At 42.9% G+C, this 26,238-nt stretch overlaps 1 protein-coding gene across 7 annotated transcripts; it reads left to right on the plus strand.

The window, feature by feature from the left end:
* Window positions 1-226: 226 nt before the first annotated feature.
* On the plus strand, window positions 227-24,975 carry LOC119702475 (dual specificity protein phosphatase 13-like). 7 transcript variants are annotated; one of them, XM_038140643.1, is made up of 6 exons: window positions 227-472; window positions 1,915-7,538; window positions 8,274-8,302; window positions 21,942-22,117; window positions 23,250-23,470; window positions 24,600-24,886. In XM_038140643.1, exons 2-6 carry the CDS (start codon window positions 7,529-7,531, stop codon window positions 24,824-24,826), a joined length of 663 nt encoding a protein of 220 aa, XP_037996571.1. In that variant the 5' UTR covers window positions 227-472; window positions 1,915-7,528; the 3' UTR covers window positions 24,827-24,886. The 7 variants fall into 7 exon arrangements, with proteins under 7 accessions (XP_037996571.1, XP_037996574.1, XP_037996570.1 ...); XM_038140646.1 differs by having other exon boundaries at window positions 227-7,538; window positions 21,922-22,117; window positions 24,600-24,975; XM_038140642.1 differs by having other exon boundaries at window positions 227-7,538; window positions 24,600-24,975.
* The last annotated feature ends 1,263 nt before the right edge of the window (window positions 24,976-26,238 follow it).

The raw sequence follows: 26,238 nt of genomic DNA on the forward strand, positions 1-26,238 counted from the left end.
ATGCTACCACTCTGCCTGAAAATTAGCTTGTTACCTTGTGGTGAACCATGAAGTGATAATCAAATTTGGTTTTGCCCTTTGCTGCTGGTTGGATTTATTGATTAGTTGACCTTAAAAGATTCCCTGACAGATTAAGTAAATACATTTCTGCTTGCTTTTTTGCATTTGAAGCATCAGGTCTGATCATTTTATTCTCTGCTGGAAGAGACTTGCAAGGTTATTAGAAAACTAATATAATGGTGACTTGGGAGTTGAACCTCTTCCTTTCCAGACCACATTTCCTTCTTCGTTCTTGCAGAGGTTATGACATGAATGCTGATTCCGCCTAGCATTTAGGGGAAAGTAGAAATCCCTCCCTATTTCACTGTACACAAATGCTTTGCAAAATAAGCATATTTAATATCCTTTCAGATCAGTTTGACTGTTGAGATTTTCCTAAACGTTGCAAAAGAGCTCCACTGATGAGAGAAAGGTAAGACATTGTTGTGTGAAAAGATCAAATACGAAATCACTTTTAAAACCCAACAGTGCTAGGACAATCTTTATACCTCACAAAGCAGCAGAGCAGTGGAGGAGGAGCTTTGTTTGCTTTGAAGTTCTCCATAAAAATTAATAGGGATTTATATGTGTTAATATTTCATTATAATTTATACTTGATTCACATTACAGTAGGTTTTAGTCTGGAAACCTTTTGAAGACACAGCATTGAAAAATCTGAAATTCATGTGAGTGAAATAACGCATCTTAATGGCTTTAGGCTGGGCAAAATTAGACACATGTGAGCAAGATTAATGGAATCCTCCCATCAGGATAATGTTTTGCATGCCTCTAAACATCTGTCCTACAAAGCCACAGCTGTGAAAGCTGCTCCTGTTGTAAATTAGTACCTGCTCTTGAAGATACTGCTCATCCTGGGAGAGTATTGTTTCACCAGGGGCAAGGAAGGGAAGAGCACAGAGTGAAGCTGAGTCAGTAGGGCATCCATACCACCAATGGCATGGTAGTGATCTTGTAAGCACAACTTACCTCAGCGGACAGGAATGAATTAGGTAGAAACTTTTTCAAGGGCATTGTCAAATCACAGAAGTGCTTTTCATCTGCGGAGTCAGTGTTGCTTATATTTTCTTCCTGTCTGTATTGCTTCTTTATATACAGATTTACTTTGCATATTTGTGCAGGGGAAAAGCTTCCAGTCAACATAAGCAAAAGCAGAAGAATAGTCCTGTAACTTCTTAAAACAGAAAGCATTGTCTGCTGCAATGTGCTAAGAGGAAAAGGGACCTCCTCACCTGTCACTTACACTATCCATAATTCACATCATGATGTGACATGGCATTAGTACTTCACTGCTTTCCACTATCAGCATAAAAACTTGTATTTTGAATGGTGGTTTGGCAAGTTAGATTAAGGAACCAAAATGAAGGAAAAATACTGCCTCACCAGTGGCGCTTCATTTAGAAAATACACATTTGTCAAGAGGGTCTACACAACCTGGGAGAAGGTGAAGGGAACTGTCCCCACTACAGTTCTGGGAGACTTAAATCTGCTTAAAGCAATCACAAAACCAGTGTCACCTGAAGGGACCCATGTAGAATTCCAGTGAAAATGTCTCTTCATTTTATTTTCCAGTACAAGAACTGAGGGCATCAGATGAAGTCAGTAGAAATCAGGTCTGAAAAAAGAGGAGGGGTTTACATGAGCTGTGTAACACTTGCCACAGGATGCTGCAGAGTAAAAGCCTATAGACATTCAAGTGGAAAAGTTTGAGGGACAGAAATCCATTCAGGGTTAGCAAATACTTAGAAACTCCATCCAGATCAGTAAGCTCATAAACTGCAGCTGGAAGCTGGGAGAGTGTTATTATTATTATATACACAAATATAATTCATGCTTGTGTGTTCTTACATTCTGCAGGCATTCACTTTCAGCCACAGTCAAGCACAAGACAGTGGGCTTGGTGAACCTTGGGTAAGGCCCAGGACCAGTGTTCTCATGGTGTTTATTTTGGACTCACCCTCAAGCTGTGCTGTCCCCTCTTTCCTGGTAGCTTATTATTAGAACTGGGTCACATGAGGCATTTGGGACTGCGTCTCGGTTGCACTGACTGACATTTCTTTCACAGGGAAAGCTCTGTGCTGGCAGGAACAGCACCATAGCTTATGTGAGGACGGGAGTAGCATTTTTTTGCATAAGATTCACTTAAAGCAGAAGGTTCATTTTTCTGGCTGTTCCCCATGGCATCAGGGACCTAGTGCTGAGCTAATCCAGGGAGGCGTCAAGGCGCGAGCTGTATTTAGAGCCAGCCACCTGCTTGGGAACATCAAGCGGCAGAAAGAGCCTGCTTCAGCAAAACCCTCCCCTGTGCATCCCACAGCAGCGGCTTCCAGCAGGCCCTCCCTCCTCTGCCTGACTCTGCATGAGGCCTGCAAAGGGGCCAGCACCTGAAGACAGACCCTGTCAGCCCAGGAATGCTCTGAGCCTGGCACTCCCTCTGCCCAGGAACTGCCAGATATTTTGGACAGCTGCAAGGTGGAATTAAATCACGTGGGTGAAGAGTGGCCTAATCTCTACATAGGCAATATGTAAGTGTTATTTGAGGCTGAGCTGTTCTGAAGGGCTGGGGAATACAGTACTCATTAACATATGCTGTCCAACTTTATATAATTAGTATTGGTAAACTTCATTGCCTTAAAATAGACAAGATTAGCCCAGAAGAAAGCAAAAGGACTATCCATTAATGAAAGAACCTACTGCACAGAAAAACAATTAAAAAGAGAATAATACTCTCTTTATTGCTTTGTATTAATTTATAATTGTGCAACATACAGATTTTATAAATGCTACAGCATTTACCATACAAAGCACAAGACAGGCTCATGATCCTGAGCAGCCTTAAAATTGAACAATAATTGGTTTTTACCTTTATTGGTGTAATTTTAACTAGAATGGAAATTATCACATTAAAAAGTATTCTGATTTTGGCTGTTTATATGACAACTTGATTTGCATTTGAAATTTTGACAAATCTATGGATATTCTGAATGACAGCAGACTTCACTATTTCTGAAAACTGTGCAGATGGGTATTTCACTCTGAAGCATAGAGAAAGCATGCAGTCATCTTCACTCAACATGCCTAGTGCCCAGTGTTATGCCAAAACAAGGGTTTTTTCACCATCATCAGGTTGCAAACTTGTTGAAATATCTAGAAATTACAATAACCCCTACAGGAGAGAAGCAGGGGATACTAAAAACCCTCCTGGTTGCCCGCTGATTACAGCTACAGTGGCCATTCTTTTAGCTATGAAACAGCAAAGCCAAAAAATGAGCTAGGTGACATTGGGGAAATAATCTGCATTTACAAACCTTGGTTTTACAGATTGCCGCCTGCTTCCTGATGCCCCTGCACTTGCAGGCAGGAGCGTGGCAGCCGGCAGGTGGCCCTGTGCCCTGCGGGGGGGGAAAGCCAGCAGCACAGGGCCCTGGTCGGAGCCTGGCTGTGCTAAGGCAGAAGCCACAACGATGTGCAGCGCTTCGCTGAGCTCCTGCCTTGGCCAGGAGAGCGGGAAACCGACCCTTGCCTTTCCGGTTAAACCTTTTAACTACACTTGGAAATGAACTCTTTTACTTATTAGAACCATGTACAGAAATAAGGATTTGTAGAATTGAGCCTGACAGGTAGTGCAGGCAAAGATTTAAGACAAACATCACTGAAATTGTGTTCTCTTAACAGCAACATTTGATTTTAGACAGCCTTTTATGTGCAGTTTCAAGACCTCCTTTTAATGCCTGTGAATATACATGTTGCAAACTACTCCTGAATGTTTCTTTCAATCACATTCTGTCTTGCAGGGGGAAAGAAATGGTAGAGAATAAAATGAAAAAAATATATAGATAACAACAGTGTGTATGTGTAGTAAGGAAAAGATGAACTTTGAGAACATTCAGCTAACAGAAATAAAAATGTAAACAGGTTTCATTGTTCATGGACCAGCTGGTCACTAATATCAGCTTAAATACAAGCTACGGACTGCAAAGAGTGAAACTGATCAAGGTGAAGTTGATCAATTACTACAGATGGAATTTTCTTTATTGTGCCAACATCAATAAGACAAATAGGAACAACACCTGAGAATAAGATTTCATGGGCTTTTCATAAGATAGAAACGAAGAATGGAGAGTGAGTATGTGCATTTAGGGCCCAACCCAGTACTCAGTGAAGTTAATAAACAGTGAATGTTTCTGTTACTGAGCAAATCCATGCCAGTCTCAGGACTTGTGCCAGAGCTAAAATAACCCAGAGCAGTACCATATATTGTCACTTCTTGTTTCTGTGGAACCATTTATGTGCAGTTTCTTGGAAATCAAAGATAAATCTAGAATTAATGCTGTATTTTATACGAAATATTTCTCTGGATGACTTTATCAGAAATCTGATGTTCAGCATCTTTAAACAAGTTAAATATATCATAAAATAAAGTAGGGATGGCTGACTTAACATGATGACTTTCATCCTGGAGGACTTTGAAGTTGTCAACAAACTGATTATTAAATATTTGTCTGGCTATCAGCCATTGCTGATATACAAGGCCAAGGCCAAGACCCTTTGGGTTTAAAGGTACAATGTTTTCCAAAGTGCTATATAATAAGCAGCTGACACAACATGTAAAATATCCTGCAGAAGTCAAACTTCATGCTGATTTTAAGCAGGCAGGTTTATTAACTGCAGTTTAACTGGATCAGCAAGGCTAATATCACTTCAGCAAAGAAACATTGTACAGTTACAAGCTATGCTAAAACCTCAGTGTGTTCAACATACATATTTCAAATCATTATAGAAGGACCTGAGCTACCTCCTGAAGTGAATTTTTTGCAGGGTGTTTGGGCCAGCAGTCCTCAATGTGATTGTAGCAAACTGAAGTCAGTAAAACTTGTTAACAAAACTTATTTCTCTTCAGAAGAGAAATATCTTGGAATTCTGCATTTCCAGATATGAGTATATGCAGAAATTGCAACCTTTTACCATTCTTCTACTGCCTTACTTTTTCTTACACTTCTCAAAGGGGAAAAAATGTCTCAGAGTGTAGTGGGCACTGGGCTTTACAGACAGGAATACATTACAAGGCAACAAGATAACTTGAGCTACTTGTAATCATGAGCTTTCATAGTGGACACAATGGATTTTGACCTTGTTGCAGATTTCTATATATTCTGTGTGCATTAAAAAGGGCAAATGGCGAGTCCCTGTCCCAGTGGTGAACTGCTGCTCTTACACAGCACTTGCATTAAGCAATCACAAATTACTTTAGCAGCATTAACTAAATGTCACTCAACCACTCAGGTAAGCCTAATTATCCACTTACAGACATTGTCTTCATTGGCACGTGGGAAAACAGCAGGATCCTGAGAGATTAGGAGTGACCAACAAAACCATATCCACATCAGTGGCAAGGATCACACATGGTGTACTAGCAATCATCAAAATGTATCTTCTGTCACAGGAGAGAAAAAAGAAAAACAATTATAAAATGGAAGACAGTTTTGAGCGCTCAGTCAGAAATCACAATTTTTTTTCAGTTTTTCCGTATTGATTTGTCAGAATAGACAAAAAAATAACTAAAAATAGTTACTTTCTCATTTGAGAAATAGCCAAAAGCTGCAAAGAGCTATTGCAGAGACATGCCAGTTGGCCATTTACAAAGCCTCATGCCATGTGTTTTCCTCTGTTTCTGGACTCAGATCTCTAGTAACAAAAAGCAGTTCTTGATTTATGAAAGAGCTGTATGTAATACCCTGGAGGCTACTTTATCTCAGCTGCTGTAAATTGGATCTCTCAGAGATGAGATGAGATGCAAGTGAGGCAGAAGTACAGACTTATGCAATCTGTGACCATAGCACTATTCCATGCAGCCTGGAACAGCACTATGTTTTGCTGTTCTATGTATTTCTTTGCACTATGTATTCCTTTCTGTTTTGAAAGGAAAAATCTTTGTTTGCTGTATTCTTAGAAAAAGTAGATCTGCTTACTTTATGCTGGCTTACCTTATGATATTCTGCCACTTTCCTCTAGGCAATGCTATCCAAAGAGTTACCCAGTCGTGAGCAATTTCATCAAGCTGCAGGGTTTACACACTGAACTAAGATACGGTATACACCTATGTAAACTCTTACGAAATTAAAAGAACACAAAGCGACAAAGAGAAATGTCAGACGAGCAATTGGAATATGAGCTAAAGATGAAAGGAACATGACCTAAAGCTTTGGCATCAAATCTATTTTTCCTCTCTGTTTAGGGTCTAGAATGTTTCCGAATTTTGCATGCTCCTCTCATTCCTCAATCAGTTGGTTAAATGAAGGCAGAAAATATGCTAGGTACTCCTCTGGGATACATTCCTAATTTGCTGTCCATTCTGCTCATTAAAACTCTTAAAACTCAACTCCAAGACAAAATAGGTCCCTGTTTAAAATTAAAGCTCTTAAGTATATCCCTGGACACATAAAGATGCTAACCTGTTTTGCTGATTTGGATCAGCAAATGAAAAGAGGAAAATATCGCCCAACCTGTACAAGTCAACCAGATGGGAGACAGTTTTCTCACCCTGGTGACAACAGATGCTCAATGGCTGAGGACTTTCCAGAGGTAACTTCTTCCTGCCATGCCCTCTGTCCAGGTCTGTCCCAGCTTTATGGACCTGAGAGTAACTGCAAATGCAGTTGCTAGAATAAATTCTCAGCCATAAATTAGACATTTCTCTCATGCTCAAAATTTCCTGTTCCCACCAAAATTCTTATTACTTGAACATTGCTGTGCCTCTAGCACTACTGAACACGGAAAGAGACAAGTTATTTAATTTTAATGGAATATTTCATAAAGGAACTGCTCTTTAAAGCCTATTCTGCTGGCTCAGAAGGCAGGTTTCTCCCAGTACCTGTCTTATGTCAATGTCTTGCCAAGGAGAGGGGACTGTAATGAAAAAAAATTGAAACTATTTTTTGAGCTGTTGAAATGACTACCAAATTGGCAAGCTAAGCTAGACCACCCCAGGGTAGTTCTCCTCTTAGAGCATTTGTTTGGAAAATGAATTGTAGTTTTAGACTGAAGTCCTAAACATGCAGAGGTAAAATACCTGGGGAAAGATGCTGGTGGCAATTCAGCATCTCAGCAGAATTCCATAGCATTTGCCCAGAGTTCACTTGCCACATGCACACATTTCTGGGGAAGGTAATGCAGTGCTCCATCGGAACACCAAAGCTGGAGCCACACTTGTGGAAACTCCCACCCCAAACCAGCAGTGTAACCCAGGGGTGAGTTTGTCCTCCTATTTCCAAAAAGAGACGTCTGCCAAGGACGGTATGGCCTAAGAGGCACACATTGCTGGCAAACTCTCAAGTTTCAAAATAGAGCCAGTGCTGCCAGCTGCACAGATCCCGCTCTTCGCAGGCAACACACAGACAAGGAAAACAATCAAGTTGTTGGGTGAAAAAAGCGGCTTCCCAGGATTGCTCTGACCATGGTGTGATTGTGATCAATGCACATTGGCAAGTATCATCTTTCCACGTGTGTTTCGCCTCCTGCAGGCTGCCTGCAGAGAGCAGCGCGGGCAGGCTGATGCATGCTTGTTATTGCCGGCGTAAATATCTCTGCCTTGTGCTATTGTGGCACAAAGCAGCTGGACCATTTGAAAATCATTTAAAAAGCACTATAAAATTAGGGCTCCAGTGCTCTTATTTTATGGCTTTCACAAGCAGCCATTGCCTAGAGAGAAATTATCCTCTTTATTTTCAAGGCTAAAGGTTCTTTTAACATTCATCAAAATCAAAGTGCACCCTTGGTAACACATTGAGCTGTTACTTATTTAGTACAGACTCTTTACTTTCTGCATAATATCACATTTGAGATCTCAGTTCTTCATATACAACTCATTTCATTGTGTCTGCTGTTGTTTTCACCAAGCGAATTTGCACAGTTTCAAGAGAGGCTGGATGATGCCCTGAAACATATTCTTTCCATAATTCCTTTTTAAAAATTTTTTATTTAATGGTTAGAACAACAGCCTGGAGTGTTTTTGTTTCTGATCCTTCTATAAAAATGGCCAATTACCTCTTAAACAATGGATTTGCACAGACCAATTAAGCACTGTAAGTTAAAGATTTTCAAGGGCAGAAATAATACTTAGGTGCATAACCTGATAGACTTACTTTGAAACATCTCTTCCCTATGTATACTAAAAATCTGTCTTTGATGATTTTTTTTTTCCATTCTTGTTTTCACAGACAGTTTCTTTACCAAACTGAGGAAAACGGTGAGTGAACCATAGCAGCATGAAAAAATGCAAACAGTACAAAGGGAAAGACATTCTTTTTAGGAGAAAAAAAAGCACAGCTGTATCAACCATACTTATAGCTCAGATCTGAAGGGCTTAGGAAGAGACACTGCACGAAAGCATCCATCAGCCACAAAGGTGGCAAGTGGGGAATGGTAAGGCCCTGCACATGCTCTGTGCTGCAGCTCAAGAAAACCACCCTTTTCTGTGTGCCCCTCTGTTGCTTAACCTGCTTTACGTTTCTGTAAGAGACTGGTCATCTTATTATCCAGACATCAAATACAGACTGAACATAAACATTTACAAAGTCATAACCTTAGCTCTGTTCTCATGGTTCCCTCTTTGGCCAGGATTTTATCTTTATGTTCTCTGGGGACAGAAGGTTCATTCCTGTGCCAAAAGGCAGCACTCTTTCAGATCCCTGCAAGGGGAGTGGTTGGTGCTGATAGATCCTGCTGTGAAAGCATGTGTAGCCACACAGAGCAGCTGTAAAGTCAAGATGCACCATCCTGCATGGAGGAGATGTTACCAGGCAGAAGGCAAGGCTGCCTGTGTGCAAGGGGAGCTCTGTCACCATACCAGCACCTCTGAGAGCAGAGGGAGTTTGAGTTTTTAATGACTCAGATTTTGCCTGTTGTCTGTGATCCATCAAGGGAATGGTTAAGCAGTTACTCGGTAATCTCTATTATTTATGACCCTAGAAAGGCAGAAAATGGGACAGGCATGACAGACATCTTTATGGAAGAAGGAGGTGGGACAGACATTAAGTAAGTCAGGATAAGAAAAGCACCTCATCTCTGTGACACATTTTTCTGTTCCAACAGTCAGCAGCCACCTTCCTGTGCCTGAAAAGTCTCAGAAATAGAGAGAAGGGCCCAATTAAGCTCACATAACTATGGGCCCCTGCATTTTGGATCCAATTAGATCTTTTGGGTTAAGACTGACCCATCCAATCTCAACCCTTACTTGTGGCAATAGTGGAAAGTTGCAGAAGGTCAATGTAGCCTCTCAAGACCTGATCCAGCACCATGAGTGAGATGATGTCACCTGTGCAGGGGGTTCCTCCCTTTGGAGCTGACATGCACGTGTGTTTGTTCCCTCTCAGGCATATACACCTTGCTCAACAGAACAAAAATTAAAAACTCAGATAGAGTTTTTACCCAGCAGAATAGAATAGAAAATCCCTTAACCCAGTAGAATAGAAATAGAAAATCCCTTCTACCCAGTGGTTTCAAATTCCTGGACAGCCCTTGCTTTGTGGATAAACTACCTGTGGTGAATGGTCTCTCAATATTGTTTTCTCTATAAAAGATAGCAAACTGACACTTGCAGTCAATGCTTTAGTGCTGAAAGGGGAGAATATTCCTTTCAAGCACCGAAGGGGAGCAGGTGTCTAGAGAGTGTTGTTTTCTCCATACACACATATCTACTAACACCTCAATCTGTAAAGTCTTGCTCACCTCACATCCAGAGCAGGATTAAGCATACCCTGGAGCTGTTTTGACCTAGATGATCAGTTGCTGAAAGCTTGGCAAAAGGACCCAGGTTGTAGGATGTCCTGCATGAGCTAAATTAAAAGTAATTTTGTGCTCAGTTAAAACTATTAATTTCAAGGAAGGCTTAATCTACCTTTAAATAGCAGGTGGGACCCCATAACTCAGAGGTGGGTAGCCAAATGGCAAAAGAAGGCTCCTGGATGCTGGCAGTGTTCTTGTGGTGTTGCCAGCAGCTGCAGACCTTCCATCACTTGTTTTCCTCACAAAATGAAGCTGCTAACCGCAGAACCAAGCTGAGACCAAAGTAATTTTAAGAAAAGAAGCAGTACAAGAAAGATTATCTTTAAAATCCAAGTAGGATCAGAATGTGGAAAGGTGTGAAGGCACTAGGATCTGTTATAGCATCACGTCATGGGACAAGGGTGTTCCTGCCCAGGTGATGGGTACCCATATTATCAGTTCTTTTTCCCCCATCATCTCAACAGTTGAAATCTGCTGTAAGCATTTTGCTTTTGCTTCTTCACTCTTGCTGCCTTGTGATTCTCCTCCATGTTGTCATTGTGAAATGAACCTTGGTTCATAGTGACAAGTGTATTGCCAGCCTGGGAGGCAGATTCTGGATGTTTGGTGGCCATGTTATAGAATTCAGTATTTAGTAATGAGTAGTGTGGACACAGCATTCCTAAGACAGGTAAGAAAAGAGCCAATGCAGGTTGGACCTGAAGGGCCGGCTAGTTATTCATTCTCCATCAGGCCAGAGCAGAGTCTAGAGAAAGCCAGCATAACAAACAGGACAGCTGTGTGTATCCTCCAGCTTTTGGCTTTCACAGATTGGGTGCTTCTTAAGCCTCTTGATACTTTTAATTACTACAGACTGAATAGATGAACTGGTACTAGCACAAAAGTCCCTAATTGCCCTCAGGCCCCAAACAAACACGTTTCCTCCATCAGTTCCAAGGAGGGTGGAGGCTGGGTGAGAAAGAAAGCTGAATGGATAGCTGAGGAGCAGGCTGGGTGGTGAGGAACAGGCTGGTGCTGGAGGAGGCTCTGGGGAGGCCACGGCCACGGGGCAGCACAGCTGCCATGACCATGAGCTTTGTCCCCTCCCCAGACAAACTGCAAAGGCACTGATGAACATCCTCTGTGTCTCAGTGAGGGAGGGCCAGGCCGAGTCAGGCCAGGCCAGGCCAGGCCAGGCCAGGCCAAGCCAGACCAGGCCAGGCCAGGCCAGGCCAGGCCATGCTGGGGAGCAGTGGTGTGGCCGGGCCAGGACCAGGGATGGACCCACCGGGCCTGCACAGTGCTGCCATTCACAATTAACTTCTACCCATTCACGAGCTCCTGGTCCACAATAATCTTTGTGAGTTTTCCACAGCTTTCTTTTATCTGTCAGAAGAATGGAGGGGAACCACCACACTGGCTGCTGAGGAGGAATGCCTCTGGATAACTCAAAACTCCCAGCCAGTCTGGTTGTACTTTCCAAACCAATTTCTGTTCTTGTAGAGGTTTTATTTCCTTTTAGAAAAGTATTTGAAGTGAAAGCAGCTGGGGAGAGAGCATGAACAGCACAGACTCCTCCCTTCCAGCCCTCTTTCAAAGCCCCAGCAGCTCCTGTGACACCCATTGCATTGAAGGGCCAGTTTTCCCAGGAGAACAGGCAGGAGGGACACAGACTTGACCCCACTGCCCAGCCCAGCAACACAGTGCCACAGCCTGTTAGCACCCAGGCGTGCCCTCCTGCCCAGCTGCTGTCCCTCGTGTCTCCCACTGTTCCCAAAAGCCAGGGCAGTGTCCTCTAGCTGGGCTCTTTTTCTACTATGGCTGGAGGAACAGGAAATGGGAAGAGAACCGTATTTGGAAGACAGTATAAAAGACTAAAATAATCACCCTGCTTTTTACTTTAGGTGAGTGCATTATGTCTTGGACTGGTTTGTATGACAGATTTTGCCAGCAGAACAAAACCAGGCCAAACTGCACAGTGTACAGGAAAAAAATTAGCACTGCCACAGGCTTTTCTTATACACAAAACCTGCATAGGAAAGGATACGGTGTAGATCTTTTGACGTATACACCCAGGTCAATACCAATCTAACTAATTCCGTACGTTTCACATTCATCCAATGTGCAGTTTTTTCTAAGTTCTCCCTTTAAATGCTAGTCAGGTGTGTATTCCGTTCTGCGAGGCCCATCTCTGTATTTTTCAATCCCCCAACATTGTTTTTTCCTGCCATCTTGTGGCAGCAGGAAAAATCACAGCGTTTCACTAGCCGCAGCGCTGCCCACTGGCCTGAGACAAGGGTTGTCAGTAAAACATTCTAATCGAGAATTGGATTAGGTGGCATCACTGCAAAAAAAATATAGCCCCTCCTGCATATTTAAAAGCTTGAATAATTTTTCCAGCTCCACTGGTTGATCTTGCAGCAGGGTTATCCCAGAGCAAAGGGTCTGTTTTGTAGACCTTTGTGCTTTCTGCTGTCTATAAAGAGCAAAGGAGAGTTGCATAACAGGTGAGACTTAATCATGTAATGACAAGACTTCATCAAGTGAACCCTAAATATTTTGAAAAGGCTTCTTTTTGCCAGTGTTGCTCTCAGTTCTTCATAGCTCCTTAACAAAGCCATCTTTGTTTACCATCAAACCCCGTAGGAAGATCTTGTGTGATAGGCATGTAAAGCTTTTCCCTTTACTGCAACCACTATTGCTGTCTGGTCTCTCAATGTAAACACCACAAAACCTGCCCAAACATCCTGCATTATTTGCTTAATTCTAAACCAAAACATTTTCATTATTTTGTTAAAAATGCATGTAAGATTTATATAAGACTGAATCTAGGTTCCTGGGCTTTTCCCCCTTTTCCTGCAATTGCACAGAGGATTTTTCAAAATTAATACTTCTGATCCCAACTATCCTGCCACAATAGTTCTTCCCACATAGATGAGGTAAAAATATGAAAATTATATATGATAAGTTTTTAAAATTCAAAAAGAAAAAAAAAAAAGCCAGTGTTTTCCCTTAAAATAAATGCAAAATTCAGAGTCAGTAAGAAAAACTAGTCACTACTTATTAACAAAATTTCCAGCCTGCAAAGAGAGTGTAAATAAAAGCTCTTCAAAGCTTTGTTCATTTTCTCTAGCACCCGCAAAAATGACTGCTTGGGATTCCAGGCACTGGAGAGAAAGGATGTTAGTGCTATTTATAGCTCACAGGTGACTCCCATTGCCATTGTACCTGAGAATGTCGCAGTCTTTAATGCGTTCCTGCTGGCAGCCACTTTCTCAGGCAGAGGACAGCCTTCCCAAGGCTGTGCTGGAGGCACAGAGGTTTGCTTTGGGGAAAAGGACTGTTCTGTTTGCGATGTGTTCCCAAACTGTCTGTTGTAAACCACCTGCAGCAGGCACAACCTCCAGCAAGGACACGCTCCTTCCTTCTAGCTCCGCTCAACTCTCCCTCTTGGGAGCCCTGAGGCTGCTGCTTTGCTGGAGGCTCTTCTCCCCTCCATCACCCCACCTACCAGCCTTGCCATCTACCTACAGTCCACACCAAGGGCAGGAAACAGAATCAGAAAAACAACAGCAGAAAACTTGGCTAGATATAGTGAAATCTGGCAGTAAAGTGAAAACAATCCCCAAAAACTTGCTGGGATGAAACAACCCTTGCTTCTGCCGGCCTGACCAACTGCAAGGCTTGCATAGCCTCAGTCTCAGAAGTGGGGAAGCACCGTGCTGCCTGCTTCTCACAGAGATTCCCTGCAGCAGGGCCAGGCAGGGAAACTCCTTCCCAGTGACCCTGGGACTGGGAGCTCCAGGGAGCAGCAGCACGTCCCCACTGCCCTTGACCCCTCATCCCTCACAGCCTGGAGAGGCAGCTGCACACCCTGCTTTGCCCACAGCCCCTGAGGAGGCAGTTCCTACTTCACTCTGATTTACCTGGCACCCTGGTACCAGGGAGGTGCAACAGAAAAACCACTCACTTGTATTTCTTCAAATTTAAGGTAAGAAATGAGGAGTAAATACTCATTAGACACATAATCAAAAGCTGCAAGAGACAGGAAATCCCAGATCTATGTCTTAATATTTCCTTTTAGTTATTCTCATGTGCTCATCAGTGGTCAATTCCTTTGTGACATACAATCAGTCTTCTTCAAAGATGACTTAATCAAAATCAAATAATGATTTTAAAGTCAGCAGTTGAAAAAAATCAAAAGAAAAAACATTCCACTCTGCCCCAACAGAGCTGAGAATATTGCTGGAAAGCTCTATGATATGCCTGAAAAACTCAAGTGCCAAAATAGATCTGCTGCAGAGTTTTGAAGTTTGCTCTTGATTCCATAGCAAAGAATTTGTACAGCTTTGTCAACCTTAGAAAAAGGTGTCTTTTTTGTATGTACCCTTTCAAGAAAGGCAAAGCAAGGAGAGCACTTCACTACTTATGTTAAAAGTGCAGGGAGAGACAGCTCAAAGCTACCCCTGCCAAACGACTGAGGAATATCAAAACCTTTTTCTCATGCCTTCAAATATTCTGAAATCTTGCAAACTTGACAGCGTTGTCAATTTTGTATTGATAACAGCAGTCAGATAAAAATCATTTGAGGAGTAAATCAAGGAGAAGAAAAAAAACCTTTTAATCCACAGTCACACAAATCCATACTGCCTGCAGAAGTGAAAGTGCTTTGGAGCCCCTTTTAATAGCAGTACATTAACATCCTTGTTTGTCTTTCTTGAAGCTTGCAAGACATTATTTCCCCACATACCTGTCTCAGTCTGGCTTCTTTGACAGCATTTTTATCAGAACTGACCATAACTTAGACCTATCGACACCAGTGGAGTCTTGGCACAGCACTGGCTGTGACAGCACTCACTGAACTGTTATCAATATCAAGGTCATTTTGTTTTTCTTGCTCTCACTGCAGCTGCAGCTTCTCTGCCCTCAAGGCATGAGCTGCCCAAGAAAGCTTTCTAAGCTCCTCAGAAGCCACAGCGTCTCTGCTCCATTACTGGTGTTATGTAAGATTAGAGTGAAGTTTCTACTATTAGAAGCAGTTAGCTGCATGGTGATTGTGTGCTCCCCTGATTACAGCATCCAGCACAGTTATGGCTGCTGGCAGCAGGACTTAAGACTAGACAATTTCAATTCAGCATTAGCACAGTTGGGATGCATCAAAAAAATCAGTAGTTTTGGGGGACTTGAATTCCTAGCTGTACCCTGGACAGGAATGCCTAAGAAGAGAAATAAAGGGGAAAGCATCACCCTAGGCTCGAAGATATCCACAGACAGTCGGAAATTGTGCTAGGAGCCTGTGGAGGGCAGCGCTGTCTTGCTGGGGATGGTTCATTCCATAGCTTAGAGGTGCCAGCTGCTAAGGTAATCCTTCTTTTTTTTAATCTCTTTTGAATCTGAAAGCTGCAGATGTAAAAGCTGGCGTCATGCCACAGCCATGACCTGTCACTGCCAGCAGGACTCCCCGTTTTTCCAACCAGTGCCTCCATTTTTAAGCCATCCTTTCCTGCAGCCTTAGCCACGAGCATGGACAAGTGCTTCTTCCTAGTCTGCATGACTCAGATAGGAGGGTTGGGGGAGGCGGGAGGGGGGCAACATAAAGGTTCTCCCCCCATGGAATGACAAGTTTTGGGAAAATATGCGCAGGTCTATTAAATTGCAAAGTAGAGGAAATGCTCTCCAGGAGAGCTTCTGTAAGGTAGCACCCTCTTCCCAAAAACTAGCAAGACACAGGTGAAGCTCACTCCACTGAGCTCAGCAAGCTCTGCCCCTCCTGGGAGGTTGCCTCTCCCCTCCTGGGCGCTTGCCTTTTCCAAGGACAACAATGGCTGTGTGACCCGGGATGGGGCTGCTGGGAGGCCGCACTGGGGCTCCCCGCCTCACTCAGGGGCCCCTCTGAGCTGAGATGCTTGGGCTCCACCTCCACCAGCATGCCTGTGTGTAGCCATGCACCCCCTTGTTTTTCCACTTCACCTGGCACCTGCTTCACCACCAGGAGCTCTTCTGGCTATCCAAACCCTGTCTGAGGCTGATTCCTAGCACCTGCCCTGCCCTGTGATCACTCCCTCTACTGAAATGGCCTTGTGCATTCCTGCTGCCCCCGGGTAGAGGCAGCTCCTGTGGGGCAGCAGCAGCAGCCCCACCAGCACCATAGGCAGACCTACCCAGGAACAGGAGGACTCACAGAGGAAGGAGCCTTTAGCTTTCCAGCCCAGCCCAGGCTCCTTGCAAGCAGCAGTTGGTACCTTCCAGCTCAGTTTGGAGAACTGAGAGGGCCCCATCATAAATATACAAGGCTGGATGTGAATGGAGATGTCAGGAGGGAGACCAAGTGGTGAAGAGGTGTGAAGACTCATATTTTCTCCCACCCTGTAAAACACGGTTGCCAGTGTAGGGTGAGGGGCATCTGCAATCTGAGCTGGGCTGGGCTGAGGGGGAAGTCATGGAGGAGGCTTGGAGCGCTGCTTCTGCTCTTTCCTGACACTGTGGTTAAAGGGTGGGCCGTGTTTTCCAGAGCCCTCGATCTGGCATCTTTCCCAGGTAGTAAATTCTCTTAAAACCTGAACCAAACAGAGCTTCAATTGTACATTCTGCTTTTCTCTTCACTCCAAAATAACGGCAATAGCATTTATACAGTGCTGCACTGAACATGAACCTGCACTGAGGCTGAGGGACTGATTCTGCTTTCCATTATTCAGGGGCACTGCCTGTGGTGAGGCAGATCAGAGTTTGAACACTGAGCTGGAGCAATGAACTTCTACTATTCCCTGCTGTTTTGACTGTGGGCAAAATAAAAGGCCATAATATATGATGCAGTCAGCCAAGAAAGCAATATTGCTCTGCCATGTGCACAGTCTACACCAAGACAAGTCCAGGATCTCATTTGTAAATTCCCATAGGTACCTCATTTAAACCATCAGCCATAACCTGCTTCTCATTTTCAATACCACTTGGTATTAGAGCTGCAGTGAACTGCTGGTGAGAGATTCTAATTCCTGCAAACAAGCCCCTGTAGGCTTGCAAGGAAAACAGAGAGTTCCCCTCTCGGTTGCCTGCTAGGTTCCCATCTGGCTGTTTTAGCTTTGCTATTGCTTTTAAATGTGCCTGTTTCTGCACACCAAGCTTTCAGCTCTACCTCAAGAGACTCCTGGGTTCTCTTAGCGTCAGATTCTGACCAAAGTGTAGAGACACAGACTGGGTCTTCTTAACAAAAAGGAAGATCATATTTCATGCTACAGTATCTAAAAGATTAATTCCACTAACATGATCATTTCCTTGTGAAACACACTTCTTTCCATCTGGAATTTTCCATCAGGAGGACAAAGAGTCATAGTGTTACACACTACCTGAGAGAAAAGAGCAAGGAGTGTAAAAGAAGAGTGCAGAGATGCTTGCTGAGAGAAAAGAGAAGAAAAAACAGAGTAGACAGCATTTTCAAATGCATCAGGAGGCTGTTTTTAAATTTTTTTCCCTTCCACATGAATTATATTCTGACACCATGCTTTGGAATTTTGAACCATTTAGTTTGTCAGGTTTTTGATACAGGGAATTCAGGATATTTGGCTGCAGGAGCTTTCTCTACAATGTTATTGTTGGGTAGTGTTTGTGCTACTGTACTATCCACAGGCCCTGCTGTGCCTGAGGCTCTCAATAATTTCCTGTAAGGACTTGTTACTGAAAGACACCTGTCCCCATCTGGGCTATCAGCAAAACCACAGGCAGAGCTGTGCCAGCCAGGAAGGTGCTAGCAAAAGGGAGGGAGGAAAGATGATTTGGGTCCAACTAATGTCCTGTCAGACTCCTCTTGCAACTCCAGACATTCATTTAATCTCTCTACAGCTCAGTTCCATCTTGAGGAGACAAGGGGACAACTATGGCAAAATGGCAGGAGGCCCTGTTACAGAAGTGAAAATTTGGGCTAGGCAATAGGTGGCTATTCAGTCTGTGTTTATCATTAGTGAAATAAAATGTATTTTTCTCAACCAGGAGCAAGCCATTTCATCTTGTTTTAATGTTTTAAAATATTTTATGCAATGCAGGAGAACAAATTGTAAAACAAAGTAACTGAATAGAAAAATGGAAATGGTAATTTTTTTTTGAAATAACAAAATTAACTATTTAATATCTACAATATTGGAGTGTTTCCATTTTTACCCCCAAAACTTTGCTGAGTTTTTTCCACTAGAATCTTCAAATGCAATACAAATCTATTAATGCTTTAGCCAATTCAAGTCACTGAGTATTTTGGTTTTTTTTTTTTATTTTGCCAGAGATATTCAATAGAAAAAGGCAATTATTTCCACCATAGAGAAAGGAAGGAAAAAATAAACCAAATCGGCAAACCAAAAACCAAACCAAAAAGCTTTGCAGACTGTAGTATTCAAGTGGCTGGACAATATTGGGGAGATACAAAGCTCCACTAGGTTGTTGTAGACAAGGTTCTGGCATGACTGAGTCCCTCAGAAGCTGCCCCCAGCTGCATGCAAACAGCATGGAGTCACCCACAGCCTTTCCCGGGTGCTCCCTGCAGCCAGGCCATGTCACCCATGGCCACCTCCAGCCTGGACCTCCAGGGTAACTCCTGGACCACTGGGGGAACCCAGGCTCCACAGGCCAGACAGGGGTCTAAGCTGGCCCTGGCCATTTGGGCTGTACCCCAGTGCTCCAGGCGGGTAAGAAATGATGCAAAATGACAAGACAGTTTTAAAGCTTGTGTGCTTGTATTTTGTGGATTGCCATTAAAATCTCTGTCCAGCCTCAAAAGTCTCCCATTGGTTGAATTGTTTTGTTTCTGTTGTTTTACTTTTAAGCAGAAAAAAATAGGAAAGAAAGATAGAAAGATAAGAATGATAAGAAAGATGAAAGAAAAGGAGGAAAGGGAAGGAAGGAGGAAAGGGAAGGAAGGAAGGAAGGAGGGAAGGAGGGAAGGAAGGAAGGAGGGAAGGAGGGAAGGAGGGAAGGAAGGAAGGAAGGAAGGAAGGAAGGAAGGAAGGAAGGAAGGAAGGAAGGAAGGAAGGAAGGAAGGAAGGAAGGAAGGAAGGAAGGAAGGAAGGAAGGAAGGAAGGAAGGAAGGAAGGAAGGAAGGAAGGAAGGAAGGAAGGAAGGAAGGAAGGAAGGAAGGAAGGAAGGAAGGAAGGAAGGGAAAGAGAGAAGGAAAGAAAGATAAATAAAGAGAGATGATAATGAGATGGCTACAGTTTAAAAGAAAAGTAATCCCATCCAACTTGCATGGTTTAGATCTCTGCAGAAAATGTTAGTGACCTTGTAAGACAGAAATTTTTCCCTCAGGTACAGGGATTCCTGCCTTCCTACTGTCACTGACTGTTTCTAACTAGAGCAGCTTCTGGGAGCCACCCAGAGGGACAAGCTTAGAGAAATGTAATCAGTAGCAGCACTTTTGCTACCTCTGCAGTATCCTAAAGTAGAAGGTGGGGGAAAACCTTCACCAAAGTCCCTGGCCTTCAATTAAAAAATTCATATTGCTTTCCTCATTAGTCCAATCATCTGCTATAGCTATTTCCAGGCTTACCCTGAAGGCCCTGCAGAGCACTTCAATTTCAAGGCAGTGCAGCGCAGGCAGGAGCTGTGTTCTTGGGAGGAGCTGTGCTTGTGTTGACACAAGGAGCTCACTTGTCTGACATTAGGCATGTGAATAAAACAATGTTGGCACACCTTTTGGAAAGAGGATTGCTCTATGAAATGGAGTTCTGTTGCAAAGCATTTCCCTGGCTGCAAAGGCCAGAGTCATCTGTGAAGTGTCACTGGTACCAAAATGAGTCAATTTTGGGAGAACCTCCTCAAAGTCAGGTCTTGGACAAGTGGCCACACAATCTAATTCTCTTTGCTCATCATCTCCATTACTGTAACTAATTGAGAGGCTACAATAGAAGTTTAAAACAGCAGGGTCTGGGAGAAGTGAAAGTTTGGTATCCATCTGCTCCACAACTTCAGCCCTCAAGCATTTGCAGCAACTCAGAGTCAGCCACACTCCTCGAAAACGAGCCTGTGGTCCTATTCATCTCCTGATGTAGAAGCTGTATTATCTTATTCTTGATTTTCTTTAACTGCTTCAGCTTAACGTTCTGTGTCGGTGGAAGTGCAAACAGGTCATCATGAAGATGCTGGCAGTAGCTCTTGAGCACAGTGCATGACTTTCACAAGGCAGTAAAACTTGTAGGGTAATGCACACTATTTGTTTCTGTGCTATTCTTCATGGTAATCTGGGCTAGGATTGCACAACATACTCCTTTACCAAAGCTCTTGATCTTATATTATCTGCCCTGAAAGATTCGTAGGCTTTTATCTCTATATTTCTCCAGACTTCTCTGCAGTTCTTTTCCTCCATCATTAAAAGTAAAACCAGTCTTCTTTTTTCTATGTCTCCCATCATCTTTATTGTGCTTTTCATATCTTGCTTATTAAGTAGTTACCCTAGGGAGACCTCTTTCTTATTGGAACATACAAAAAGCTATAACTGCACTTAACATTTGTGGGGAGGAGGAGGGAGGAAGGGGCAAAGGAAGCAAATTTAGGCTGAGGACTCAGAAATATAAGTGTATGTTCAGTAATATGCCTCACATCAACTCCACTTCTTTTTCTGTAAGCAAAAATATATTCTCCCTTGTTTTCTGCTTATTCCCCAAATCAGCTTACACTGTTAAGAATAATGTACATGGACAAAGTTGTTGTTTTAGGAGCAACATCCGTATGGCTGCTGCTGCTGTGGGCAGGGGACAGACCAGATGACTTCTGAAGGTCCCATCTGCACTTGTTTTCTAAAATTGCTGAGAAAATAAACCCAAACTTTAGATTTAGGCATTCAGGCATTAGAGTAAAAGCTAATGTCATATCAGAATAAACACCATTTACTCTACTTTGGGAAGAATTCTAGTGTGCCTTCCACATTGATTATGATTCTATTAAGAACAAGCAACCGAACAAAGCTCATGAATAGTTTCAGGGGGCAAGAACAGCAATTCGGGATAATGAGATCCAGGCAGGAGAAATGTTCCTAAAGTCTCAGAGAAGGGACTGCTTGGATATCTTGCTCTTGACTGAGCTTTGCTTCCAGCTGAACCATCTGACCTGGGCTTGCTGGGTCTAAACCAGCAAACAGCATTCCAAAAGGGTTGCCCATATTCCACAGCATGATTTGTGAGGGTTCAGAGGTCTGTGATCTCAGAGACCTGTGAGGGAGCCCTAGATGGGATTCTCAACAGGACAACAATGCCAGAACTTTTAGGTCTATAATTTCAAAAATACTCTTTTTTTCTCACATCCTGAGTAAGTACCCTGCCCCTCAGACAAGAGAAATGGCCCCTCTCTGGAGGGAAGTAGCTATCACATTATTTATACAAAGTGGAACAGCTCCCAGAGGAGAGATTGAGACAGACAGGCGCAAGAATACCAGCATAGCTAAGCATCCAGGGATATTCAACAGAGAGAGAAAAAACTAGTTCAAATCCTCTCAATTTCTCTTTCTATACATACAGACATATACTCTATATATATATATATATATGTTTATAGATACATGTGAAAATCCTTTCCTATGTATACGTGTATGTATGTGTGTAGGTGTGTTTAAATACATCATTACAAATGAAATAAAATTCACACTGTTTATATGTGTGTACACATGCACTATACAGATGGCACTCACATACACATCCTAAGATTTTCACTGTGGCCCTAGAAACTTTGTAAGTCAATTAATTGATGCATTCAAAAACTTCCAGTTTTAACTAATAAGAATCAAGTGTACACAAGTACTCTGGTAGCACTTCAACAAAAAGAGAAATGTTACCTGTGCCTACAAGGTTCATCCAGTCTGCATTCAGGTGGTGCAGATGTTCTTTACCAATGGTGTTACTTGACAAGAAATTAAATCACATTATCTTATGCTGCTTTCTCAGGGGAAAAATTACATGTCTGTAGAGTCCTACCCCTGCGTCAGTCCTGCTCTCTGGATGCTTTTAGCAACACCTGCAGGCCCTGCTGCACACACTAGTTCTAATAATGTAATCCTATTTGGAGGGTAATGAACAGGTCTACTTTCTAGGGAATAATATTTCTGTATGAAAATTTCCTTTCAATTCATTTCAGAAAACCTGTCTCTGATACAGCCTGAGTGCATGCAAAGGAGCAGCAAGATGCTTCACACCAGAGACTCTTCATCTCTGACTAGCAGCACTTCCTACGAAACACCGCCGCTATCAGATCTCCAGCAGCTCCTGTGGCTCAGAGGAGGCTCTGATAATCATGTGGACCAAGTCTGGCCAAATATCTACCTGGGAGATGCGTAAGAACATATGGTCCTATTGTTAAGCTGTTATCAGTTCCTGGGAAGAGGAGGAGGAGGAGGAAAGGGTGTGGTACTACTGGGGAGCAGCTTTCAGGTCTTCAGGAATGTTTTTGTGATGCAGGCTTCCAAAACTGATGATGTAAAGAGCTTGGATGTCAAGAAACATATGACATGCAAAATGGTGACTTACTCATAGTGTGTCTGAATTGGCTTTTTATATTCTTTGAGCCACCATGGATTTAGCAGGGTAAAAAATATTTGTATTCTAGACTAAAGTCCTCAAAGAACCTATGCCAAATTGATGTCAATTCTGAGATACATTATGTGGCCTGGAAATTGTGCTCTAAGGCACAAGACAAGAGGCCAGTAGCCCTAACACTCAAATAGGGGTAGCAAGATTAAAACCCAAAGGAGGAATACCCAAATGAATTGTACAATAGTGATCTTGACATTCCAAATCCAAGCTTTCTTTCAAAGATGATAAAACTGAAAATATCAAACATTAATTTTCATGCAAATACCTTATTCTTGTGACTAATAATATTTATAGCTATTTCCTTCCAATTGGATTACTGCAGATTACCTAGACCATTAGCTCATTTTCCCCAGTTCCTCCTCCTCATGAATATATCAGTTAAGGTTCAGAATTTTGTCGAATGCCTATAGTCCTAGTTTACGGTGGGAAGTGGGGTTCACTTAGCTGGTGAACACAATGCATCCACTTCATGTCCAAACCAAGAACAAGGTGTTGCTGCATCTGTGCCAACGCTCACTCTTGAGATGAGGTACGCTACCAATGAGAGATTAGCTCTAAAATTTCCTAAACAAATATTTAAGGAAAATCTTGGCCGCTTCATATAGTAAGCCATGTTCCCAGGGATTGTCTGCTGGGAGGCATTTGCTTAACTGACAGTAACCCATTGGCAAGTCTCTGCTCCCGCTGTTCTCCACACCTCCATATCACATTTTTCATGTGCAAAGCACTATGTGCTTCTTGAAATTTGCTCCTCTGTAAGCAGGATGCAGTTCCTGCATCCTTCCGTAGTGGGAGCAGGCACTAACTTTAAACCATGCTATTTTTGCAGAATGTTAGGAGCATTGCCAATGTGCCCTTCATGTCTTTCAACAGGTGGGCTGCTAGGAGCAAAACTACACTTCAAAGCCTCAACATTACTCATATCCTTAATGCAGCAGATGGACCATATAGCATCAACACGGGAGCCAAATATTATGCAGATCTGCAAATAGAGTACTATGGAGTAGAAGCATTTGATGATCCTTCCTTCGATTTAAGTATCTTCTTCTATGATGCTGCCAATTTCATAGGCAAGGCCTTAAATTCTTCAGGAGGTAAGAGAGAAGCAAAGATAAGCTTTGAGGGGAAATTTCAACACAAGCCAAATGACTTTTCATTGCAGTAACAGGCACCAACAGAGCTCAGAATCAGCATATAGTTCAAGGGAGCACATACAGAACCACGGAGCAGAGGATGGAGAAGGGTGCCTATGCCATGTGCTGCAGGGAAGGTGGCTGTGCCAAGTCCCCAGCAGTTGAAGACTGCCTGCCCCCAGCCCAGCATGGTGGAAAGAAGGGCAAGCTTCTTCTGGAGTGTAGAGGGAAGGGCAAAGATTATGGCACTGCAGATGCTGCCCCATGGGCCCATCCTGTAGAGATCAGCAGGGTCTGTGTGCTCCTATACATCCCTCCTGCCCCTCGCACACTGACAGGGCCTCCAGCTGGGGATCCTGCCCTGCGTGCTGCTCCTGCTCCCTGTGGGAGCAGTGGCACTTCAGTGCTGGCTCGAATGCTTCACACACTCAAGTACTTCACAGAATTGCAGCTTTATTCAGCCTGTCTATTAAGCTGGAGAAGCAGCAGAAGTTAATGAACTAAGTCAAAAACTACGAGCCTGACCTGCAGCCTGCTGAATTTTTGTCAGCAGAGTTTGGATTAGGGCCTAGTTATCATAATTTCCATTTGTTCCAGAGTTTGCTCTGACTCTGACTGGCTGCAGGATCTGCTGCTTTCACTGGAGTGCTTTATTAAATCCTCAGTTATAGCTCACACTGGGCTGCTGAGATACAGTAAATTACAACTCCATTTTTACAGGCAGACTGTCCCACAGAGTTTGTGGGAACTTGCCAGTGATCACAGTCAGGGACGGGCCAAATTTTTCTGCCAAAACTTTTTTTTTTTTTCCACAGAAAACTATACTAACAAGTTTAGTCCCAGAAAGCTTCCCCTTCCACAGAAAATTTCAGCTATTTCAATCTTAGGCCTAAATTAGATAGATGCAGGACATTAGTATGAAATACCACCTTGCCTGAGAGGTGATCTTCCTGAAAGCATGAAGATCCCCTAATTGTCACCATTGCTTTCCTAACTTGTTTCTACTAATTTTTTTTTCTCCTCCCTTTGTCTTTTCCACTTTAGAAATGATAAAGCACACTCACCTTGCTGTGCCTTTTTGTTTGTACAGGTAAGGTGTTTGTTCATTGTGCCATGGGAGTGAGCCGCTCAGCAACTTTAGTGCTTGCCTTTCTGATGATCCATGAAAACATGACACTTGTGGATGCCCTGAAGACAGTGAGTGCTCACAGAAACATCTGCCCAAATTTGGGGTTCCTCAGCCAGCTCCGGGACTTGGACATTAAACTGAACGAAGAGAGGAAAGGAAGCAGAGCATCTGCCACCAAAGGCCTGTAAGAGAGTATTGCTGAAAGAAAGAGGACAAAATCCTGTTTGAGTTGCCTCTATCTCTTCTAGATGAACTGCATTTATAAATTCAGGACACAAGTTTATGGGACACCAGGACGCATGCTATTAATAAAAGTAGATTTTGCTTGATCTTTCCATTTTGCAAAGCCTTCCTAGATTTATATTTATGATTGGTTGTATACTCTATCCTTCGCTCTCCACCTTAAAACATTGCTGTCTGCTAGCTTAAAAGAAAAAAAAAAAAAAGAAAAAAAGAGAAAGATATCAGGTTCCACTTCAGAAATAGCTGTGTTTCAGCAACTAGTGGAGCTCATATCACTTTATGAAGTGTTAGGCTATTTGAGGTGAAAGATGCCATATTATTTATGCTACAGTAATGCTTAGAACTTTTCTTATGAACCTGCCCCCCACCCCTTCACTCCCTGTATCTCAGAGGGTTTGTATTTTGAGACTTGAATCTGGCACTGGTTAGTTCTTGCTTTTACAATTGGTGGAGCTCCTGAGTTGGGGTAAGGGGCTTTTTAAAGGCAGAGCAGCTGGGAAACAACTTAAGCCACTCTAAGAAATTATTCCAGGTATCTCTACAGGCTTTTCCTTTTGGCTATTCATCAGAGCTTTTTTTTGTCCATGTAAATACATTTCCTTGAGAGGGCATTCAAATATTGTTCATCTTACGTACTAAAAATCATCCAGGAAATGCTACAGAAAATGCTTTTAAAGAAGAAGGTGGATTACCAGCTGAGGCTGGTGCAGGAAAATATTTGACAAAATTCAATGTATCCCAAATTTGTCTGGCAGTTCAAAATTACAAAACTTGGGATTTTCTTTCTCAAAAATAAAAGGTTATTACCGTTGCAACATCATATTCTGTGGCATTTGCTTTTGTGAGGTGGACTGAAGTGAAAACTGAAGACACACAGGAATGGCAAGGGAGGTGTTGACAGGCATCAGGCTTTCATCTTTGTGTCTCTGGGCCACCATAAGAGCGCTCAATAGCTACTGTCATCTGATGGATCAGTGCTGCCTGGAAACTATGTGAAGCACATCTGGCTTCTGGTTCCCAGCGGACAAGCATTTGCAGCACAAAGCCAGCTCCAAAGCCAGCTGGGGATGGCAGTTTGTATTCCTAGTACCAAACTCAGGAATGCAGAGGCATGAATACTCCCCACTATGGGAGCTTGCTACTCAAAAACAGCACAGCAGCAAGGGAGAACATTCCTTGCCATTTCCAGTATTGTCTAAAAGGATAATTTCTGCCTTCAGGACAACTCAACACCTTTTATAATGCTCTTAGGTGATTCCTACATCTGCTCTGTTGGCCAGACTATAGGAGTCAGAGCACAAAGCAGAGTATTTGGCACTGAGGACCTGACCATCATACTAAGGATGTCTCAGGGGAT

Source organism: Motacilla alba, chromosome 6 (genome assembly GCF_015832195.1).
Source record: "Motacilla alba alba isolate MOTALB_02 chromosome 6, Motacilla_alba_V1.0_pri, whole genome shotgun sequence".
Lineage (NCBI taxonomy): Eukaryota > Metazoa > Chordata > Aves > Passeriformes > Motacillidae > Motacilla > Motacilla alba.

Bases quoted from the DNA above. Each gene is read 5' to 3' on its own strand.
- LOC119702475 (XM_038140642.1), top strand. The intron at 8,303-21,941 runs GTGAGTGAACCA...TCTCTGATACAG, and splicing joins TTACCAAACTGAGGAAAACG to CCTGAGTGCATGCAAAGGAG. The intron at 22,118-23,249 runs GTAAGAACATAT...GTCTTTCAACAG, and splicing joins AATATCTACCTGGGAGATGC to GTGGGCTGCTAGGAGCAAAA.